The 23,454-nt window shown below is 39.8% G+C and overlaps 1 protein-coding gene across 2 annotated transcripts in view; it reads left to right on the top strand.

Moving 5' to 3' along the window:
• The first annotated feature begins 593 nt into the window (after nt 1-593).
• The window catches only part of PDS5A (PDS5 cohesin associated factor A), a 78,433-nt gene continuing 55,572 nt past the window's right edge, over nt 594-23,454 (top strand). For both annotated transcript variants that reach the window (XM_086746385.1, XM_086746386.1), the window contains exons 1-2: nt 594-766; nt 1,584-1,754. In XM_086746385.1, the coding sequence (XP_086602511.1) occupies nt 740-766; nt 1,584-1,754 (198 nt within the window). In that variant the 5' untranslated portion in view covers nt 594-739. The remainder of the gene's footprint in view (nt 767-1,583; nt 1,755-23,454) is intronic.

Genomic DNA, 23,454 nt, shown 5'->3' on the forward strand with positions numbered 1-23,454 from the left:
GCCAGACGAGGCCGCGCAGCCATGAGCAACCCGGCTTCGTGAGGCAGCACAAACATGTCTCTCTCCCTCCCGCACACGGCGCTGCCGCCCTGCTGCTGCCCTGCAGCCGGGAACCCGCCGGCCCCTTCCCCGACAATCCCGGCAGCCAGCTCCACGCCGCCCAGGCCTCGCCCTCGGAGCACGGCCGTTACCCACCCCGCCGCCCCGGAGCGGAGCCCCGCGGGATCGGGGCCCGGCCGGAGAGCGGCCCTCAGGCCGCGGCCCGGCAGCTCCGGGGCTTTTGGCGCCAAGCGTGAGGCAGCGCTGCGGCGGCCGCACCCGGTACTGCCCGCCGCCGCCCTGCGCGGGGTTCGGCAGGGGTACGAGACTTACTGGCCGGCCTCGCCCCTGCCCCGGGGCCAGGGCTTGGGGGGCATCCTGGCTGGGCGGCGCTGCGGGCCCGGCCCCAGGCCCGAGGGCGGGCGGGCAGGGGGAGGGGTGCGGCGCGGAGCCTCCTCCCGGGCTGTTCTTCCCCGGCCGGACGGAGAGCGGCACTGCGTCCCTGCGGCGCACGCTCCGCCGGAGCCTCCCCCTCTCCCCAGCCGCCGCCGCCACCGAGCAGCTTCCCCCTCCCCCCACCCCTCCCCGAGCAGGAGCCGCCGCCGCACCGCGGAGCAGGGAGGCGGCGGGAGCAGCCTGGGCAGCGGCCGGCGGGGGTGGCGGCGGAGCGGCGAGGACCACCCGGCACGGAGGCTACTCAATGCTGCACCTTCCGGAGCTGCATGAGGTAAAGGCGGCTCCGGGTCCCGCTTCCCTCCGTCCCCGCTCCACCCCCACCCCCCCTCCCGCCCCACTCCCCGTCGCCCGCGGCCGGCGGGGGTGTGTGCGCGGAGCCGGGGGCTGGTGGTGGGGGGCTCTTTGTGGGCCCGGCCGGGTGCGGGGCGGCAGGGCGAGGAGCGGCGGCGGGGGCGAGGGGACATGAAGTTGCGGGAACAAACGGAAAGTGGAGAGTGGCCTGGCCCCCTCCCCGGGGGGGCTCCCGCCACCGCGGGGGGGGCAGGTGGGGGGCTCGGCGCCAGGCGGGGGGGCTGGCGGGGGTGTTTTGTTTGTGCTCGCCGCCGCCTGCTTCCCTCCCTCCCTCCCCCTCTCCTGTTGGTTTCTCTGCCTCCTGATAGTTTTGAGGCCTAACTGTTTAGGCCTCGTCTCCCCGCTCCGGGGCCGGTGTGCCGGCTCTGAAGCCCCACCTCGGGGCCGGGAATTGCCCTCCTCGGGCCGTAACGGGCCCTCGGCCCCGGGGCATCCTTCGATCGAGCCCGAAATTTCATTGTAAAAGCGTCGGCTCCGAACTAAGAGCGCTGGGCTGGAGCAGCCCCGCAATGAAAGGAGGCGCCGGCGGGGAATGGAGGGGCCGGAGTTGCGGGGGGCGGCGGGCCGGGCCTGGCTCCAGCGCCGCCCGGGACGGGGGGAAGGCGGCGGGGGCGGCGGCGGGGGGCTTAGCCGGCGGGGCGATAGCCGGGGCCTTCTGCGAATTGAGGGTGAGAAATGGAAAAAGAGGGTTAGAAAGTCGTTTCCATTCTGCTGAACTTTTGTTTTCTGACCGATAGAGGCCGGTAGAGGACTGTGGAGAAGGAAAGTTTATAACCAGCAGCACGAGAATGGACTTCCCTGCTGCCCAACCAAAACCTGCTGCCGATGGTAAAATCATCTACTACCCTCCTGGAGTGAAGGAGATTACCGACAAAATTACCAACGATGAGATGGTTAAACGGTTAAAGGTGAGCAATCCTGACCACCATCCCCTTCCCTGCAACTTTTGCTTCTCGAGGTAAACATTTCATCACGGGAAAAGAGAACTGTCAGAGAACTGTTTCCTTGTCATAGTTGAAACGTCTCCTTCTTGCCTGCAGACCTTTATGGGAATACCACTTCCTTGCTTTTCCTTAAAAGAGGAGGAGTCATTTTTGTAGTTCACGACTGTACTCTTGCAAATTCTCTCAAAGCCAGAGTTGATCCATTAAACTGCTAATGTGTACGTGAAATACGTCCATGGTTTTGAGTAGAGGTCTGAAGTGGAATCATAAGTAATAATTACATGATACGTTACTGAAAATTTTTGTTGGTAAGCTAGAAGGGTTCCAGTACTTGGAGCAAGCATAGCTGAGCAGGGGAAACAAGTAGATCTAGTTAAGGGTATTCTTGATTGAGAAGACAACACTGTTCACAAGCAGCAAAGATGAATTTCTGGAGTTTGTAGATGGAATTTTGAAATTAGTTCATATGTAAAACCCGCCTCAGATTTTGCAATTTGATATAGTACATATCGTTTATTTCCTATTTTGTATAACTAGTGCTTGGCAAAGTTGCTCAATTTTCATAAGCATAAGGGACTGTTACTAAAGCATCTTCTCTGCTTGCTTGACAGCGTGCTGGGGGACTGTGAGGCTTATCTCTGTTTTTTATTCTTTTAATCCCCTTTTCCACTGGAAACATGAAATACCACTGTGATACAGTAGTATTATTTCTTAACTCTGTGCTGAAAATAGAGGATAAAATTGAGCATTGATCAAATATTGGCACAGCTCATTTGTTAACGCTGTGGTCTTTGGACCAGAAAGTTGTCGTAACCTGGGATTTGGTCCTATGCCCGGGGTGGAGATGTAGTTAGAGATAGAAAATATTCTCTCATCTGATGATCTGTTTCCCATCACAACAGTGACCCCACAAATACCGAAAAATAGAAATCATTGCCTTGGCTAGTCAGTTAGTACATCAGAAACATGTCTTACCTATAAATGTGAAGAGAATGTAGGCTTTATGCTTTGCTTTGCAAACAAGCCTTGTTTTCCAATTACAGTTTTGAAAACTATTGAATGGACATGTCCAGCCTAGTATTTTCAAAGCTCCAGTGAAATACTGCTGGTACAGGAGAAGATTGTAGAGTTTTGATTGTTTGGACAGAAACCTTGAATCAAAGCCTGTGTGGAATGGGGAGGAGTGCAATTTTGAGGTGCTCCTTGAAATGAGTGTTTTATTTTATCCCAGTCAGAGAACTTGCAATAGTGAGCTTGCCATTCATAGATCACAGGAATAATAGAGTTTCAAACTCATGCGTATATGTTTTGCTGAATTCACATGTGTGTGTTGGACGTAATTTTTGGGCTAAGAGCGGATTTTTTTTTTTCTGTCGTATTTTTATGAACTAGTGTTAAGGAATTCAGATGACCTAAGACTGCAGACTAACTCTAAATGGGAACAAATACTTTGCTAGTGGACCTACCATCACTGAAACAACAGAGGAAGATTTGTCTTATTGGTACTGCTTAATCTGAGTTTGAGGATTTTTTTTGGTTGGATATTGGCTTTACTGAAGCATCAAGAAAATAGGAAGTACTGTACGCTTTAGAACTAAACTAACAATATTTTTTCATATGCTTTTGTATTGATATATATATAACCTTTATGAAATCCAGATCTTGATACCAACTTGATTTATAAAAACAAATTAACCTTGGTATGTGGAATATTATGATGATGCAGTGCTTGGGATGGAAATGCTTGAAAAAGTTTTCTTCAATTAAAATACAACTTTCTACAACTTTAAATATTGAATTAGTGTTAAAAGCCAGCTTTAGCGGAATGTATAAACTCAGGAATGAATCAGTCTCTGAAACGGTAGTTTTTTTTGCCTTCTTCTTGGCCATGCATGATCTTAAGAGACAGACAGAGCATCTTTCAGAAGATGCGTGTGTAACTTGGTGTTTTGGCCACGAGGCTTTGGGTCAGTTCCTGCAAATTTTTTGTTCTTTTAACTTACTGAAGTAATGGTCAACTTAATTTGTAACAAATTTGTGTCCTTGTTAGCATCTTTTCTGATATCGTGTCTGTATTTTTGTGTCCAGACCTCTTCTTGTAATGAAGGCTTTTCTTATTATTGGAACTTGAGACATTCTGGGCACCTGTCCCGGAGTGCCTGAGCAGCAGCTTTTGTGCCAAGGGCTTTTAAGAAGAATGTTTTTTCTATCCTTTCCCTCCTTCTGCTTGGGATTGTGGGTAATAAAATGTAGGCCAGATTAATTTACAGTATTTTGGTATATCTGTATGATAACATTAGCACTGTCCTGAAAATGGAAGTGTTGAGAATTTTAAAATCAACGTGTACCTTCCGAGTGATGTAGAAAGGAAAAGTCTCTGGATTGCATATGTATGATGAATGAAACACCAGCTCAGGTGCTTAATGGAGTCAAAAGTGGTTTCTGGTGTGTTAGATTACATTGATGGATCGGTGCCTTCTTGGAGTGGGACAGTATGCAATGTATAATTTCTGCTATTGAAGAAGTTATTTTAGCTGTGGTGTGCTGTGGCTGGGGACAAGTATCTATTCAATAGATCCAATTAAGTTTAACCAAACTAGTTAGTGTGTGGCAGAGAGTTAAAGCTTACTCTACTTTGACTACAAAATGACTTTTCTTTTTGGCTAATATTCCTCTTTACAGTGCAGCTGTTCAAGTTATATGGTGATTTGTTTCAGGGCTGTAAGTCAAATGCTTGTCAATTTAGTAAGGCTTGTGGGGAGAGATGGTAAAAACTTTTATTTAACCAAGCAATAGCAGTGGAAAACAAGAAATAATTCTAAGGCACTTGAGTAGTCCTCCTTCAGTTACAAAATTGAGCCAGCAACTAAACACAAATTGAGAACAATGGTACTAGCAATATTATATTTCTTCCTGTAAGATAGTTGAAGGTTGAAAGAAGTTTTAGAAGCTCAGCATCTGCTTTGTTGCATAGCTTCTGTATGATTATTGATTTTTTTTTTTTTCTTTTCAAAATTGACTGTACTGTACTGCCTTGTCAAACTCCAGATTTGTATATTGTTGTCAGTGAACTATTAAATCTCAGATACAACTTTATTTGGTCACAAGAGAATATTTCGATGTCATTCATACATAACCTTGTCATCATTATGAATAAGATTAATAGTAGTGTACGTGATTGTAAGATATACTAAAAATAGCCCCATCAATCCAAAATGCCTGGTGTTTGTCAGAGATTGACTTCAACAGCCTTTGTAGGCAAAGCCAGAACTGCCACTGAAGAAGTGACTTAATCCGCTGCTTGTCCCAACCTCTGTTCTGTACCCTCTCTACAACTGTTTTGGTTTGCCACATGCCAAAACGGATGGGTGAACAGATCTGGGTTAAAACTTAGGAGGAAAAAAAACCCCAAACCTATGTTAATTTTAGCCTGAATCATTTTCTTGCCTGATTTATCGTGAAAGCTCTAAAATGTTTGTGCTGGCACAGGGGAAAAAGCAGCTTCTTTCTGTGGCAGTTCTGCCTTAGAGTGTAGAAGGAACTTCGGAGTTGATCTGAATGTGAAAGTTTGCAAATGTTATCTTTTGAGATAGTTTTGCAGAAACAATGCAAAAGTCCTCATCTCTATCTCACCTGCTAGATTTTTTAAGTAAAAGAAATAAGACATGATGAAAGGTTCAGATACAGTTTTGTACCAACAACTGTACAGTTTGGTAAAGTGTATGACAAGTCTGTAGGAAAAAAAGCAAAACACAGTGCATGTTTTATTTTACCTATAGACATCAGTGTAAGCAACACTAATTCATAAAATCTGTAAAAAGCACATTTAATCAGACGCTAAAGATACAAAAGTACAGAAAAAAAAAAGTTTGTGAAACCTTCCAAAGGAAAAGGAGTGATGAATTAGTTTCAACATAGAGATTTTTAACAAAGGTTTAAGGCAGTGTGAAAACCTGACTTTGTGAAATTAAGAATTTGATACGTTTTAGGGCAATGTAGTTCTTCTTTAGGGGGTTAGTGTTCTGTTTTCTGCTTGTGGTTTTTTGGGGGTTTTTTTTTTTGTTTGTTTTCTTGTAATTTTGGGGGATGATTTTCTTTTTGTAGTCTTGTTGCTTTTCCCATGGTGACAGTTTGGCAAGGCATTTTCTATGAAAGTTTCTTTTGATTTCCACGCACCCCCTTGTCCTCTCCCCAGTTCACCTCCCTGCCACCCCACCCCAAGGCCTAGCTTGTGATCCTCTGGAGAAATTAGCGCTGCTAGTGTGCCTTGAAGTCTTCCTTATCTTGGCTCATGACATTTCTTAGTTATCTGATACATATTTGTGCCACAGTCAAACAAACACTCCCTCTCCTTCCCATTGTCCTTCTATGTGTTCCTCTGGTTACTGGATGTTGGCCTCTTTGTAGCTGGGCCTGTTGTCTCTTTATCTGTGGAAGATTATACTCATATAACTAGAAATAGTTAATGCTAATGATTTATTGTATCATGCACAGGTGTGTTTTACGCTTTTGTTACATAATGTTAAAATTGAGAAAGGTTGCCTTTTTGCTTACTTAAGTGTTTTGGAGTAGGCTGGAGGTATGTGAGAGAGAGGAAAAAAAAAAGTTACTCTTTACTCACCGTGATATTTCTGCGTAAGTTAGTGGCCACTCTCTGAGATGGTATAGTTAGGTGGACCTTTGATCTGACCTAGCTATGCTTAGGTCGTTATTTTGAAGGAAACAAACAAAAAAAAAAAACAACCAAAAAACCAAATTAGAGTATCATCTAGGAGAATAGAATCTATTTTATATTATGTCATACACTAGAATTAGGTATGCTTGAGGGGAAAATGTGCATGTATTAAGTATGTTGTATTGATTAATAAATACTATTTGCTGGCAAGACTTAGATGACGTGAGTATTTTCATGGCTTAGACCTCTGAATTGCATGTACTTACATGCTTACATTTAAGAATTATAGATAGTTTTGTGGAGGTCATACAGCCAGATTACAAAAATGATTTGCAGTTAATTATTCTAGCAATTTAAAAACTCCCATTAATTGTATTTAACTGCAGACTGTATTTTGCAGTGTTCTTGAGCTATTGCTGGCCGCATAAGCCTAAAGCCAAATTTCTAATTTGATTCTGCTCATAGTTTAATCTTTTTAATTAGTTTGACTCTTGTAACAATCAAGTTTTTCATTAACTGGGACAGGCCAGTAGTCAGAGAAGAAGAAATCTTGTTCTGATTTTTCTTTTTCCAGTGGAATATTAGCTGTTGGCTTTATAAATGTCCCAATTTAATCAATCCTTAGAGAAACAGACCATGTAGACCTAGTTCACCCAGATGTTACTTGATTTCAAATTGATTGATTATGAGACTTTTTTTTAATCTGATCATTTTCTTTTGTTACAATTGCATCAGTAATTAATGGCAATTTCACATGTACAATATTATTATAATGGTTTCCTGGCAACAAGAAGATAAATATATTATGAAAGAAAAGCTCCAGTTTGAAAGGGGAGAAAAAACAGAGGTTGCTGAATTAGGAATGAAAACTTTGATGACTGACCACCAAAATGGACAGACTAGTTCAGAAGCCCTTATGCCCTCATTTATTCTATTATAAATGTTGAAGAATTATTAATTTTATTATTGTGTTAATGCTTTTTTGTGAGGTGAGGACATGGTGTTAATCATAGTTTAAAAGATAGGGAACTGAAGAGCTACTGAAAGGAAAAAAAAAACCCAAACCTAAATACAAGAAAATAAGCTGGCTTCCTATGCCTGATTTGGCATTTCTAAAATGTGACTTCTGAAGTGACTGTGCTTTCTGTTGCACTTTACATGTTCAGACCACAAGTTCCTTTGATTTCAGTTACATTTCTGAGTGTGTAGCGCTTCTGTAAACCAGGCCTCATCGTTTCTGCATAAGAACCCAGAAAATGACAAACGTTTTCTGTGAAAACCTTGTTATCAGGTGTTTTAACAGGCATCGTATAGAAACTTTGTAATAGGTGGGAGGCTAGCATGCAAGTCTTCAAGCTTAACTGTTTTAAAAGATGGTATAGAATATTCCTTTCCTTCAGTATTTTCCTTCAGTTATAGTCTTCCAGCTTCAATAAGTAAGAAAGATGGCCTTCGGGCAATATGCTCCTCTACCACACAACCTTGATTAACTCCAGAGCAAGTCCTTTCTGTGGACTAAACGAAGTAATGGCTTCAAGTTTTTGGTTCGTTGGTTGGTTTGTTTTTAAAAAAGGTATGTAATCACTTAGCAAATATGGTATTAGGGTTGGTTGTTTGTTTGTTTGTTTTTATATAGGATTGAGGAGGCTGACTAGGGGTTTGAGAAGTGTGGAATTGTTTACCTTAGAAAAGAGACGAATAAGAGTTGTCATGATAAAACCACACAAAATAACAAATGACAGATAGTAAATAAGGAATTTCTGGTTTTGCCCCCCTTTCCTGAGGAAAGAGCATTCATTGAAACTGAAACTTAAAAAACTGTTGTAGGCTAAATATTTCTTAGGTTCGTAGTGGAAGGCTGCATCAGAGCAGAGCTGAACTGATGCTTTCTTTAGTATAGGTGACATACTTTAATCATATAAATTGCGTAGTTCAGGTAGATGTGACTGTCAGTATGTATTTTTATGGTATAATGTGGGAGACTTCTTGTGTATTCAGATATTTCGAATAAAGTTTGGATACAAAATCCTTGACATATCACTGCATTCCTATGAGAAGTTTGTATGCGTAAGTTTGCAAAACAGCAGGAGCCTTAGGTATGCTCGAAGGCTCATAAATGAAGTGTTGATCTCACAACAGTGCTGTGAAATCTGGTTTGCAGACAGTAATATGGAGATGATTGATAGGAAGGAAAACCAAACATAATCTGAGGTTACTTTTCTTCCTTATCTACTTGAATCAATGAAATCAATTAATATTGTCTGCTTAATGCTTATGTGCATCTTTTGCTACCAAAAAAAAACCAAAACCAACAGACAAAATTAGCAGATCGTTTGTTCACAGTATATATTACAGCCATTTTGGTAGTTAAAGAAACCACTTTTGTCTACTCCCAATCTATGTTAAACATTCTTCGTATATGAAATTTTTCCAGACTACAATGTCTTCTTAATCACCATTGTTACCTAGAAATCTAAAACATATGCTTATTATTGGTGTCGCTCAAAGCAATGTGTGTTTGCTGGCTCTGCAGCTGCAGTAAACTAATGAACTGTATTCCCACTGCTGTGCTGACATCAGAATTTGGCTGTTGCAAAGACGTCTTAAGCGTGATGAAGTACTGTTAAAGGTAAACAACGAAAAAATTGGCACAAAGTATGTTCCTGCTTAGAAGGAAAGGTTGAAAACTTCGTGGTACCTAGATACCATGAAATATCCTAAACGTATGTTTTATTTATGTGAGACAGATGATATGTACTTATCTGATGGAGATGTCAGAGCTGCAGTGTTAGGATCAGTTTTGCAGGTGCAGTGGGGAAAAAATTCATTCGAATTTACTATGAAGACTGGTCAGCCTTTTTAATGTCTTAGTTATTCTCAAGTGAGTTCCCATTTCTTTCTAGTTCTTCAGTAAATTACCTCATCTTAATGGTACTCTATTGCCTTCCTTGAATAGAGCCTGTCACCTTTTGCTGAAACACTATTTGGTGTAGTTGTTAGCAATTTTGGGCCTTATATTATGGTTTTTGTGTTGTGTTTTGATACCTTATGGTAGAAATTGTGACATCTGTCTTCGGGAGATTTATCAAAACTTTCCAAAGAGTTGAAGCAGAGAAAAAGTTTTGTACTGGCTAAATACATTAATAAGCATTAAAGAGACATAAGTCTTTTGTATTTACAAATGTTTTTTGAACAGAGACAGACATTGAAGATGAAAGAGAAGGAGAAAGAACATTTTAAAAGGTGTTTGGAGAAATCAGATATTTCTAGAGTCTTCCCCCTACCCCCTTCTTTGCTAAGTACAGCACCTGAAAATGCATACACTTAAAAAAAAGTAATTATGTTAGTGTTTAGTAGTATTAGCATTTCCTTGTAGTTATTAAATAATTCCCTTTCCTCTGTAATTGTAGTCTCTGTCTTCCTTACAGCTTTCTGTGGATAACCTGATTGACCATCAGGGAATAGCTTTAGATCAGCAAGTTTAGAAAATTTTTTTTAATGTTGTGTAGCTTGATGATCTTTAAACTGTCTTATCACTGCATCTAACATGAGAGACCATCAAGAGACCAATCTCAAACTTGTACTTATTATGAAAAGCTTATTATTGTAGTTTTAGGTGCCTAAGAATTAGTGTCTCAAACATTGAAAGAAAACATTTGTGGTTTTCAGTTTACTTTGTATATGTGCTTTGTCTGGACAAATGTTTTTAGCTTTCTTTTCTAATGAAATAAGGTTTTTATCTGATCAGCCAGTCTAATTTCTTTGTTACTAATTTTCCCTGAAGTTGCATTAGTTTAAAACTTTCTGGCGGTTGGGCAAAGGTTTCAGAGATGCAAGATTTTTCTAATTGCTGCTGAACAGAATAGAGACATACAAATCCTGTTCATACAAAAAAAAAATGGACCAGCGTTGTTAAAATGTTTCAAAAGGTAGGAGCCCGTGTTCTAGCTGTAATAAATTGATTGATTGACTCATTTCCACCTGGGTGTTTCAAATGTTGTAGGGGACGTGCTGCTCCCTCCACAGCTCTCCAGGCTCGGCACCCAGAGGGGAGTGAGCAGGTAGTGCAGGAGGGTGAGAGTGAGGGAGAGAGTTAGCAGCCCTTGCAGAGGAGAGTGATGGGAGCAGATCTGTTGGAAACCAGCCATTGTTAGTTTTCCAGCAGTAAAGCAGCTAAAATGAAGCACAAAAACTTTTTAATACTCTCTTAACCCACAGACTGGTAGAGAGTTGTGCATGGTATTTGAAAATACTACTAATTTTTTAACTTAAAGTGATGGTTTTTAGCAACTAAAAAAGATACCTGTGTTCCTTGATCATCTTGATGAAACTTGCTTATGTGATATGCTTTTAATGAAAGGGTAAAGCAAAAATAAGAAAAGCAAGCTCAAGCAGCTCAAAAGTAGCTAAAAATCAAAAGAAGATCACTAAGTTCTTTAGTTAATATTTTCTATAGTGGTTTTCTTACAGAATTTGTTTTTTCTGTTTATTTTGGCTGCTTAGAATCATGACGGTTTGTACAAATGCTGAAGCAAAATGTGTACAATGAAAGCAGAGTTGAACTTAGGACGTTCTTAATATAACGAAAATTTGCTGTTTGAGCCTTAGTGTGGATGTGAAAATAAGTTTGTTAAAATAAGTTACTTCTTGAAAAAAAAAACAAACGTGATTGACTTTACTTGTGTTACCAATTTAATGAAAGGAAAATGCTGTTGGATATTTACCCTTAAAATTTTTACTCTGCCTTCAGTTAGATAGTCAAAGTAGGGTAAATCCTGTTGTTTTAATATAATTTTGAGTTTTAATTGTGGTGTTCTGTTACTATTTGAAAATATATGCGTGTAATTAATTGTCAAAAATGCAGCAATGTTTCTTTATAATAAACTAATTATTGAAATTTAATCAAACCATAGTCATACTTTAGTCAGGAATTAGTTGAAATTTAATTTTGAAGAGTATAAAAATTATTATTTTCTTGTGATTTAAAAGAATAAAACCTGATACTCGGTCACTTAACTCTCACTAATTGCAGTGCCTTTCTGTGGTTTTTAGTCCCAATGTCCAAATCAGTTGGAAAGGATATAATTTTTCTTTTAAAACTTTGTTTACATGAAACAGTGAAGGGGAATCATTCAGAAATTATGTGCCTTTATTCATGTAATGGCACAGTGTATTGTAGGATCAGTGAAGAGGACTTTTAATTCTTAAGCTGTTGACCTAACAAGAATGAAATAAATTAAGTGCAATACTTACTTTTTATTGTAGAAACAGAATTCAGCATTGTGGTGGGAGGTTTATTTTTTTACAGGTGGTTCTTCTTTGCTACAGAGTTAACGTTAATTTGCTTACAAAGCAAAACAAAGACACACAAGGCAATTTTAAAGCTTTTTGCTGAAAATACATGTTTGTTTAAATACCTTATTCAGTCATCCTTTGTAAACGTAGTTGACATGTGTCAGTATTTCTGAAAAACTTCTAATCCTTCTCTTCTCTAAAGCTCCCACTTCTGCTATCACCAGTAAAATTCCAGTGGCAAGAAAAGAAGTACTATTTTTGCTTGTGTGAAGTTGGTAAATGAAGGCCTAGGAGTTGCATTTGTGAGCTGTTAGTGACATTTTTTTCTCAGAAAATGTATGTAGAATATGAAAGTAGACATAATTCTGCAGCCTAAGGGAAATTGGAAAATCTGGAAATAAGGTTTCAGCTTTGTTCCATTTGGAACTGGTAGTCTAGACTGCTATAAAATCATGATAGTTTTGCTTTAGGAAATGTTCACCAAGTACTAAAGCTATATCTTTGTAGAGTATATACACGTTGGTACAACTGTAAGTAGGTCAGTAGAAAACCTAATAAGTTGTTAAAAAAATCTCTTTGAACTGGGAGTGAAAACCAAGTTAAAGGCTATGTTTCTATACCTCAGCTGGTAAAGTGGGGGTGGCATATGTTTTCCAAAGTTACAGTCTTTCAGTCCTAGCCTTTGTTTTCGTTTAAAGGTTAAAACACCTTCAGTCAGATTACAAAGAAAAAAGCTGCCATTTAATTTTGTTTCATTTTGACATCTTTGCCTATTGTCCTTACTTAAGTTCTTGTGCAAATTGGCGTGTTCTGGTCTGAGTGGGATTTGTTATGTGGATTAGAGCATACTCATCCTAGAGTTGCAGCCCTGTGTGCCGCTCAGTTTCTGATGCTAAAATTGGTTTCTGATACCTGTATACATCTGTGAGGATGGAGTTCTCCACTACATTTTATCTAGCAGTGAAGGTGGATTGAGAGACATCTTCAGGGACTCTTGCACTGGCTCTGCCTCCTGAGAAATCGTACTGCGGAGCTGTGCCCTAATTCACAGTGTCTTAAGAGTCTTGAGACTGAAGTCACTCCGACTTCAGTCTGTGTGTGGGCTGTGATGAGTTTAAGTTTCTGTATACTATCTGATTTAACACCTGTCAACGCTTTGGTTAAAAGCCTGGTATTGTGCTACATCCCCATAAAATTAATTTTGAAACTGGCCAATCACCTCAGAATTTTATAACTGAGAAAAAATTAATTGTTGGCATTTTTAGAAGATTTGCTGAGGGTTTTCCGACTGCTTTTAGTCATCTTTATCGATCTTCTGCTAAAAAATGAAACTATAGGCAAAAATAATTTCATCAGGAAGGTGAAAATGTGGAGAGGTAAGTAAGGAAAGGTTAGTTCTGCAGAGTATTGTGAGGCAGTTTAGTAATCTGAGTGCGCATATTAACATAGTCAAAAGCAAGTTAATTTATCTAAAAATAATTAGAAAAGAAAGGCAAGTCCTCTCTGCTGAGTGCCAGAACTGACAGTGTCACTTGTCATCCTGACACTGTTGTACCTGATGACTTTGAGTACTCTTTAAGTTGACGCTGCTACTGAGGGAAACAGTTACTCATCTTCACCACTGCAGCCATTGCTGTTCAGGGAGAATAAAAATTCAAAGTCATTTGCCTTATTGAGTCAGCAGCACTCTCAAAATTGTAGAAACAAATCAAGTTTGTGAAGAGTAAGAAGAGTAAAGTAAAAAATAGAGGCACATAGTGACTGTAGGCAGGGAGGGGGAAAGTAGCATAGTTTGAAAGGATGGAGTTGCTACGCCAGTAGCTGGAGGATTGCCCGGAGTCAGACCCTGGTGTGCTACATTCTGCTGCCGTGTGAAAGCACGAACAGCAAAGCCAGTGAAGTGCTCTTCCTTGCTTGTGGGCCATCCTTTTCCACACGCCAAACCAGGTATGTCTGCGGCCTGCAGGATACTGGATTGTGGAAGTAATCCTATTCTAAAACACTTATTTTTTTTCCGGGTTAGTTTTCATTTGGATCAGTGTGGCTTACGCAGTCACCTGCTACCCCCTCATTGTGCTGAGAGAAGCTGTATGACAATCTTGGGGTTGCAGAACTGTTACTTGCAGTGACAGCTTGATTTGGAACACTGTGTTCATTGGACTTGACCTTATTAAATCAACTTAAAGATTCATTGAACTGCACCCTAAGATTGGATTCAAGCAGTCCCACCCTCCCCTGTGCATTTTTACAGCCATGTAGGGAGCGGGTTCAAGAAGCAGATCTATCTGGCCAGAAAAAAAGGGTTTGTCACTCATTAGTCGCGTGCATGTTGGAGCAATAGAGGGACAGGTCTGACAGATATGTGTTGACTCACACTGCCATAAAACTGCACCCTAATAAATTCTACAAACGTTTCCCTCCCCCCTCACCCCAGTTTGGTGAGGCAGTATCTGTATACAAAATGAAGTGTGTCCCTTGTTTCAGAGAGCTGCAAGTGTAAGTGCAGTGGATGATGCTGTCGTAGTTCAGCCCCGATCGGGACCAGACTACGCAGTCTCTCTCTCGCTCCCCCCACCCTCCGAGAGAACAGGGGGAGATGATATAAGAAAAATGGCTCAAGGTTTGAGATAAGGACGGGGAGAAATCCTTAAAGGTACCATCATGGGCAAAACAGACTCGACTTGGGGAAAACTATTCATTTATTTCTAAAATTAGCAGGAGAATGAGACAGGGAACAAGATAACCTCCCCCCACCCCTCCCTCTTCCCGGGCTTAACATTATCTCTACTACCTTCCCCTCCCGAGCGGCACGGGGGGGGAAAAGGGAATGGGGGTCGCGGTCAGTTCATCACGCGTTGTTTTACGCCGCTGTATCATCGTCAGGGGAAGAACTCCTCGCATTCCTCCTCTGCTCCAGCATGGGGTCCCTCCCACGGGCCACAGTCCTTCGTGAAACTGCTCCGGCGTGGGTCATCTCTTCCACAGGGTGCAGTCCCTCTAGAACAGCTGTCCCAGCGGGCCCTCCACGGGCCACAGCCTCCTTCAGGCCTCCACCTGCTCTGGCGTGGGGTCCTCCACGGGCTGCAGGTGGATCTCTGCCCCTCCGTGGACCTCCATGGGCTGCAGGGGGACAACCCGCTCCACCATGGTCTTCACCACGAGTTGCAGAGGAATCTTGGCCAGGAGCCGCATTACTCCTCCCCCTCCTTCTGAACTGACCTTGGCGTCTGCAGCCGTTCCTCTCAACAGGCTGGCAGACGCCTCTCAGGATCCTTTTTACATCTTATTCACTTCTCATCTCCTCTCCACTTCTTGCAGCCAGGCCGGGCCGAGTTGGGCCCAGTCGGCTGCCCGGCGGGAGGCCAGAGGGTGAGGCCTGCAAGGCCCATGAGGCTCGCGCCTCCCCCTCTCTGCCCCCCGCTCAGCTGCTTCACATCTTCTCCTCCCTCTTTTTCCTGTTTTCCCCTACTTAAATACGTTATCGCAGAGGCGTTATCACGGGACATTCTGCTACCAATTGGCTCGGCCTTGGCCAGCAGCAGGTCCGCCCTAGGCCCGGCCGAGTCCACTGAACAAAGGGGAGCGACTTCTAGCAGTTTCCTACAGAAGCTACCACCTTAGGCCCCCCTCACTAACAAAACCAGAACAGATGCACTACGCTTCCACATCTGAAAAAGAAACTTAGATACAGAGGAGAATGTTCTCTGGTTAGAAACAATTGAAGTCAGTGCTGTGTTTATACACAAATGTGTGGATTGTGCTGGTGCCAGTAATTTTGAACTAACGTGAATGTTGTTGAATCCATGATTAATTTTCTAATGTTTTAGTTGACTGGCTGCTGTAACAGATCATACCATTCATTCTAATACATGATTGCTTTCAAAATAAATTGATTTTATATTGGAATTCAGAATTGGTGTGGTAATATTTATTGAGAAGTACTTACATACAGTTCTCCTTTCTCTAGGAATGTTTGGTTTCCTCTCTTTTTTCCCCTTATTGTCTTTCCCATTTGTACAAAAGAAAGAATTGGATGTTTCAGTGTTTTTCAGGCCTCCCTAAACTTGATGGCTCACAGTTCCGTACCAGTATTACCATTATGCGATGTGGTCTTTGATTTTTTCCCTGTTCTGCAGTCCAAACTACTGAGTCTTGTGCTGTGACTTGAACTAGAGCAAGCGGTACAGGCCAGTGCTTGCAAAAGATTTGTCTTCATGCCAGCTCTCATTCTTCTTACCCCCCCCCCCCCGATGCCTACTATAGTTGATTGTTCTTTAAACAAAGATTTGCACTGACTTACAGGATGTATATCTGTCTGTAGGGGAATATATGTGTGTGTATGTATACGTATACAGAAATGAATCTTTTGTTTCCAGATAATCACACATTCAAAAAAAATCAGACCACTCAGCAAATAGGCACCATAAATAGCATGAACTGATAAAATACGAGTAGTAGAATCTTTTTTTTTGCGTCATCCCAAAGCTGGCATTATTAACACTCCACAGGGCTCATAGTAGGGACACACCATGAGTTCACTCTTGCACATGACACTGTTCCAGAATTATTCATAGAAAGCAAAAACCTATTTTCTTTAAACGTTACTCATTTAACTCATTTTTTTTACACTGCAGAATTGTGCAGAATATGCTGTTAAGGACTCCGTGATAGGCCAAAAATCCAGCTGCTGTTGAAAACATTTGAACATAATTTTGTTTATTCATTGAAGAGAGAGTGTTTACAAAGAGCTTGCACTTTTGTGGTGCAGTATGCATTGACATTCTATAGCTGTCAAGCTTTAGCCAGCCTTAGAACTGAATTTCACCCATTTTTCTTTTTTAGTAGTAATTTCTTTGTGTATGGAAACCTCTGTGAAAGTAGCTGCATGCGTATGTTGCCAGAAACTGCTGGGTGAAGTTGTATGGATAACTTTGATTATACACATCCTCACTTTGAAATAATTTTATTTCATCTAATGTTCTTGAGTAAGTTTATGGCTTGTTGGTTTTAGTTGTTTCATTTTGTATTATTATTAAAGCAAATCTTTATTTGTAATCTTCAATTCAGAAACCTTCAAAATAATGCATAAGGAATGAATGTGTGGGTTTGCTTTGTATATATTCACAAGTCAGTAGTATATTGGGATTCCTGGGGTTTGGTCTTTTTTTTCTTTGTAAATAAGTTCTGGAGACCTTAAGTGAGTCTTGATTCAAAATCTCAAATTACCTTTCAAGTCTTGGATGGTGTATGAAAGAAAATTGTGAGTAACTGCTACCATTCATGAACATTCAGAGGCTTGACCCACACAAAGAAACTTAGATGCATTGATTCTGGATAATCATATTGCAAGGGGAAGCTAGATGGAGGCTAATATCAATTTTATTATAAACTGACTTTGCACTGACTTCATAGAATCATAGAATGGTTAGGGTTGGAAGGGACCTCCTTTTAAAAAAAATTCCTAATAATTGTTTTTTTATAATATTTGTATGGTTTATCTGCTTTCTAAATCTCCTGCACATGCATGTGGACTACTGTTCTGAGATCACTGCAGCTGAGCAAGTGAAGTTGAGTCTCTGTTCAGTTTTTTAATCAGAGAAACAAAAGCAAAGATAATTTTTAAATAGTGAGGCATTTTTTTTGCTTGTGACTTCAGAACACTTCAGTCCAGTACTAAGTAACTGTACTATGAGACTCTTAGAAACTGTAAAATTTAGTGTTTAACAAAATACTCTGTTTCTAATAAAGTATTAAACTGGGTGTTAAAATAGTTTTCGGGGCACAACCTCAAGAAGTGGATTTACGTTTACATCATTTTGTACTTTTAGAGTTGAAATTTCTCAAATTTTGTCATCGAGAGGATAAGTGATTTTCTGGATGAACATGACACAGTGTTTTGCAGATACAGAGCTACTGTGCCTCAAGTGCTTTTGCAAAGTATGTCAGACCTTTACAAATTTTTTGTGATTTTTGTTTTAGGCATTCTTTATTAGAATGTTGCTGGCAGCTATTTAAAAGATATTTAGTACTTGCAGGTTGCTGATTTCAGCAATGTAGTTCAGTGAAATGTTATTTTCTTCTAAATTCAGCATGGTTAATTCTGAGACTGAACTTAATAGTGTATTTAAATATATAAATTAAACATATTAAACCTATACTGTATTTTTAAAATAAAAATTGTATACAATGACTTTCCAGCCTTTGAGAAGCCTGCCTAATTTGAGTCCTTCCTTCAATTGTTACATTTTTTTTTTCTCAGAAAATGCCATATTTTTTCTTAGGAAAAGAAATCGTTATATTAATTGGAGAACTTCAAAAATAAAGCAGATGGGAAAACACTACACAATGCAGGTGATGTGAGTAGACTCACCAAGAATGCTCTGAGGAATCTGTCTAATGGTGGGTACCTGATGTCTGTTAGTGGGAATGGTCATACCATGAACTCTTCATCTGAAGTCTCTTTCTAGCAAAGAAAGGGAATTGCGGTCCTCTCTGTGATTTTTGGGACATCAGTGATCTTTACACGTTTCATCAAGAAAGTTCTTGTACAGGAAGACTCCTTATTGGAAATTATTAGTCAGACATGTTTTGAAAACATTATTAAAAAAAAAACAAACAACAACCAAAAAAAACCAAAACCTTGCATTAACACTTTATATCTCATATATTGCCTGCTTCTTATCTTAGCAAAATCAATAGCTATAAAATTGTATGATTACAGGAAAGGAATGTTGAGGGACAGGTACAGCAGTTACAGGCATATGCTAGCTGTCCACAAGGCAAGAATTTGATGGAAGTGATAGGCAGAATAGTTGCAGAACTCTTGTGGAGGAAATCAGGGGTTACTTAAAGTTCTCAAAATATTAGAGAATTCCCAGACCATACTTTATTATCCCGAAATTAAAATAACTGCAGAAAATCAGCAAAGCCACCACAACTCTTGGAGGTGATATATTGTCCTCTAAAATAGTATTGCTAATCCGGAAAGGTATAGTAGAGCTCTGTAAAAGCAGTTTTTCTTTCTTTGATTAAGAAAAAAAAAATTCAAAATAGAATAAATATTTTGGGTGGGAGGTAATTTTCAATTAGGTCAATGTAGCTATATGACTTGTAAATATTATTAAATTGTTTAGGAAAGTTAGAACCAAGTGAAAATAGTCCTGTGACTGGTGATTGGATGTAAAGACCAAGTTCTAACAAATAAAACCAGATATGAGATAGACACATGAATGGGAAAAACTCTGGGGTTTTTTTTCTGTCTTCTTTTCTTTTCCTCAGTCTCCTGCCTTTGCCTTTTCCTTTTTTGTTTTCACTTTTTCCTTGGACATACAAATGTCCAGGGAAAGTCTACATTCTTGTGTGAAATACTGTATTATAACAGTAAAAACATTTAAAATAACATTTTTGATACTGTCATGTGAAGTCCTCCAGAATGCTTTCTGTCAATGATATGTTCAGTTTAAAACACTTCCAGACTTTTAATACTGGCAATTCTGATGATAATATTACAAGATTAATTTATTGAAGACTTTTCATATTTTTCTTTGCTACCTACATTATAATAAAAAATATAGGCTTGTCATATTCATTTTCCAGGCTTATTTCTCAGAAACTGAATATCCCACATGTAATCATTATGTCTTTAGCATCATCCTGTTACTGAGCTCTGTGGATTTGACTTTCATATCCCTGTATCACCAATATTGGTACCCATTATTTTTCCTTTAGTCTCCCACTCCATTTTAAAGACATTTAAAAAAAATATTTTTAGTTCTTTTAATATGTATAAGAAATCAATCCTTATTACTGGGAATACTTGTCATTATTCAGAGTAAAATTATATAAACTTCTTAAATGAATTCTACTAATACAGTACTTTCCATGCACTAATTACACATAATTTTTTTTCCCCCTTATTAAATAATTAAATAAGACTTAGAGCCAGGAAACCAGTTCAGATATGTTTCAGGTCCAATTTTTCACACACTAGATTTTCTCCTGTGCTTTAAGAATTTTCAGAAACTTTGTTTTTAATGGGGCTACTTAAAAATAACATGAAACCACAGCCATATACAGAGTAAGCAAATTCCTGCATTTTGCCTTCAGTTTGTTTTAGAGTCCCCTATTTTTGAGCTTGGTAGCTGCCTAAAGAGAAAACTTTTTTGTATGTGTTAGTAATATAGGTAATAGTACTCAACAGGTAGCAACATTTTCTGCTAAAAGAGTACTTCATTGGAGAAAGTTGATTTGTCTGAATAGAAGTTCTTTGCAGAAGTGTACCTGGTTTGGTAGACGGAGTGGCTGGTATGCCACCAGCTGCTGGCTGAAGTTTGCTGCAGAGAGATGAACAGGAACGTCCATGCCAGCCAAGGCCTTCTGGGGAGCAGGTTCTGGTTTGATGTGCTGCATTGATTAGGAGATTTTTGTTGTTGTTGCTGATTGGTAGTATTAGTTTTGAGTGTGAAATACCAAGACTTTTTACAGTTTTACAGTTGGGATTTTTGTCCAGCCTTTCTTCTGCTTTCTAGATAATCATTGTTAATATGGCAGTCTTGTATTAAGGCTCCAGTAGATGACAAGCACATGGACAAAAATTCTTCAGTGCAGTTTTATCACTAGGTGTGGGTTCACGCTGGAGTTCCACATGATTTGCCTCCTGATGTTCAGGCTCAGTGGAACCTGGCCTCTAAAGAAACCAGAAAATGAACGTCATGGCTGAAGAGTATTTTCTTGTTCACCTTGATACTTTCTTGTGCTACTGAGTATGATGGTATTATGTGTAATTGCCAGTCATTGAACGAGTTCCATGAAAGAAATTTTAATTTCTTTCTTCGCTTACTGTCACAGACTGTGCAATCAGAGCTAAAGATTAAGGTATAAATATTTTGCATAATTTTCTGCTTCAGTAGGTGAGTTTCAACTCACCACAATTTAGAAGATTGCTGAAACAGAAAAACTGTATTTTCTTAGGAAGGGGAAAAAAAACCCCACCTTCTTTTGGTATCGTGTATTGGTTGTGTTAGTATAAAAGGAGCAAAAAGAGCATGACGTGCTTTATACACCTCACACTTCTGAATGACTGAGTCACTGTGTGATGTACCGTGGAATGCACCTGGAACTGGTATAGAAATAGACATGGATATAGTCTTTAAAACATCAGCACAGCCCTCTAGTTGTGTTTTAATGTGAAACTCTAACACATGATTTTGTTGTGAGAGCTGAGCCTAAATACTCACTTCAAAATGAATCCTTCTAGTCAATTCACAATAGAAATGAAAATGCCATTGTTGTTCTTATCCAGCACCACCTTCTCTTTGGAAGAGGAAATGAATTATCACACAGCAGTGAGCTGGCTATAAAGAATCCTCTCTCTCACATCTGGAGGCTATTATCGAAGTACTTGGGAAACTTCATATGGAAATAGAAACTGCTTCACTGTGGGGAATACGCTTTTAAGAATTCTTTAGTTTCGACCCAGCCATATATAACACTTGCTAGTATACCTAGGGGAAAAGGACTATTTAATGAAATGCTTCTATCTGATGATGTCTTGAATTATCATTAGAATGTTTAAAGAATAGGCTCTTTTTAGTCCCTCTGCAAATACTCTTTTTTATGTATCTATGTATGTGGAAGCAAAGTTTCTGAGAACTTTGAAGTGTTTTAATTTACAAACCTTCTTTAGAGTACTTAAGCAATTGTTAGACTTTGGCAGGAAAAAGTGAAGGAATTCTGTTACAAATCTTTCCAGTAATAAAGACTAGATACTACTGAAGACTAAATTGCTTTTAAAAAATAGAATAAAAATTGGTGTTGTAGCACCACATTTAAATCATGTATGTGTAAAAGAGGGTGAGTAGCGTGAGTATGAGGAGATAATGTGCTGATAAATATGTGCACTGTCTCTTACTTCTCATTATTTGAGAAGAAATATGCAAACATACATTGTTAAAATGTGTGATTTGATCCACAGTATTATAGCTTGTGTCAGAAAAATTATGTGAAACAGTTTAAAACGAGGATAACAAAATACGAGGATTTCAATATGGTAAGGCCAAACACTATTTCTCAGTCTTTCTTACATTAAAATTACTTTGGAAGGTCTTGGGTTGAGCAGGCAAGTATTGTCATACATCAAAAGCTGACTGTAAACAAAAAGTAGATTTAAAGAAATAATTTTTATTAATGATGAACCATACAGTGTCCTATGGTTAGATAGTACTCTGCATGCTCGAAAACCTTTTAGCTGTTTGGGAAACGGGAAACATGATGAGGTAGTTGGTTTGGTTGTTTACAGCCAAGGAAGATTTCTCAGTATTCCTATTAAGTCAAATAATTTAAGTGAGTGGGGTGAATCCTGTGGTAACTTTCAGGCTTAGTGTCAATACAAGCAAAGTGAGGAATAGTGAGAGAAAACAAAACCATTTGCAACTTTATGAAGTTGTAAAGGGCTAAGGAAAGACTGATGCATCAGTGTAGGCCACCCAGTGAAATCTTTAACTGAACAGCTTCTGTCCAAAAATCTAATAGAACTTAACACTTGGTAAGGAGCCACATGGTAAAGACTATGGATATTATGCTTCCCTTGAATGAATTAGGCATGTGTGCTTTTTTGAATACTGTGTGAATGTGCTCTGTGCAATAGTGCAGTTCTGGTGAACCTTTACCTCCAAAGGTATGAGATGATGTGATGAGAACAGAAAGAGCCTAGAAGGCAAAGTGAAGGTGCTGGACTAGAAAGGTAAATGGAGAACCTCTGTTGTCTAAGGTCGTGATACAAAACTAGTGTTTATATCATTAAATTAAAATGAGTAAATCAATTGATACATTGGATACAAATTTTGGAAATTACTGTAACAACATGTTTCTGAGACCTTGAATTTAAAAAGATCAGTGGTCACATCTTATGTCAGTTTCTAATGAATAGAGGTAAATGTGAATTTTCAGGGGATTTAGTAGGATTTGGATGTAGCTGCTCATTTCAGGCTTCATGTGCTTGCCTCTATTAAGGTTAAGAATCTGTGTCACTATTAATTTGTTTGTTAAGAGTTTATGTACCAGAAGGATAAATTATTTCCTCCCTAGTCTTGGCCATTGAATTCTATCTACTTTCCCTTCTACTGGCTCTGGAATGTATCAGATCTGTCTATGATCTAACCATGCCTGTCAGAAAACTATCTGGGATTTTTTTCTGAGGAGTTTTCAGCCTGATTGGTAAGTTGAATTGACTCATGGAGTTACTCAACAAATGTTGGGGCCAACGCAAAATATGCAGTGGAGCTGCATGACCAGAAGCAGGACAGAGTGAGTAATGGGAAAGGGAGAAGGAGATCGTGGCAGCAAGTGGTTAAACAGGATCTCCGTGTCATATAGCTACTGGGAGAGGGATTTGGTCTGTGTCCTGCTGTGACTGCTGGTTGGCAAACAGGTCTGAATTTCTGTCTGTGCTTTGTCTTCCTTTGATATTTTTTACCCTGTCAGTGTGTACAGAACTGTAAGAAAGATAGTACTCCAGCCAGTCAGTTACAAGGGAAGTTCTGTTAAATTCCAGTCCATTAGAGCTGGTTATAATCTACTTTCTCCTTAATAACACATTTTAACATTCAGAACAAACAAAAGCACAGCCTGTTTTGATGGGGTAGTTTGCTTTGTTTTGTTGGGTTTTTTTTTTATGTTAACAGCTTAAAATAGTCT

This window comes from Chlamydotis macqueenii, chromosome 4 (assembly GCF_036417535.1).
Source record: "Chlamydotis macqueenii isolate bChlMac1 chromosome 4, bChlMac1.mat, whole genome shotgun sequence".
NCBI classification, from domain to species: Eukaryota; Metazoa; Chordata; class Aves; order Otidiformes; family Otididae; genus Chlamydotis; species Chlamydotis macqueenii.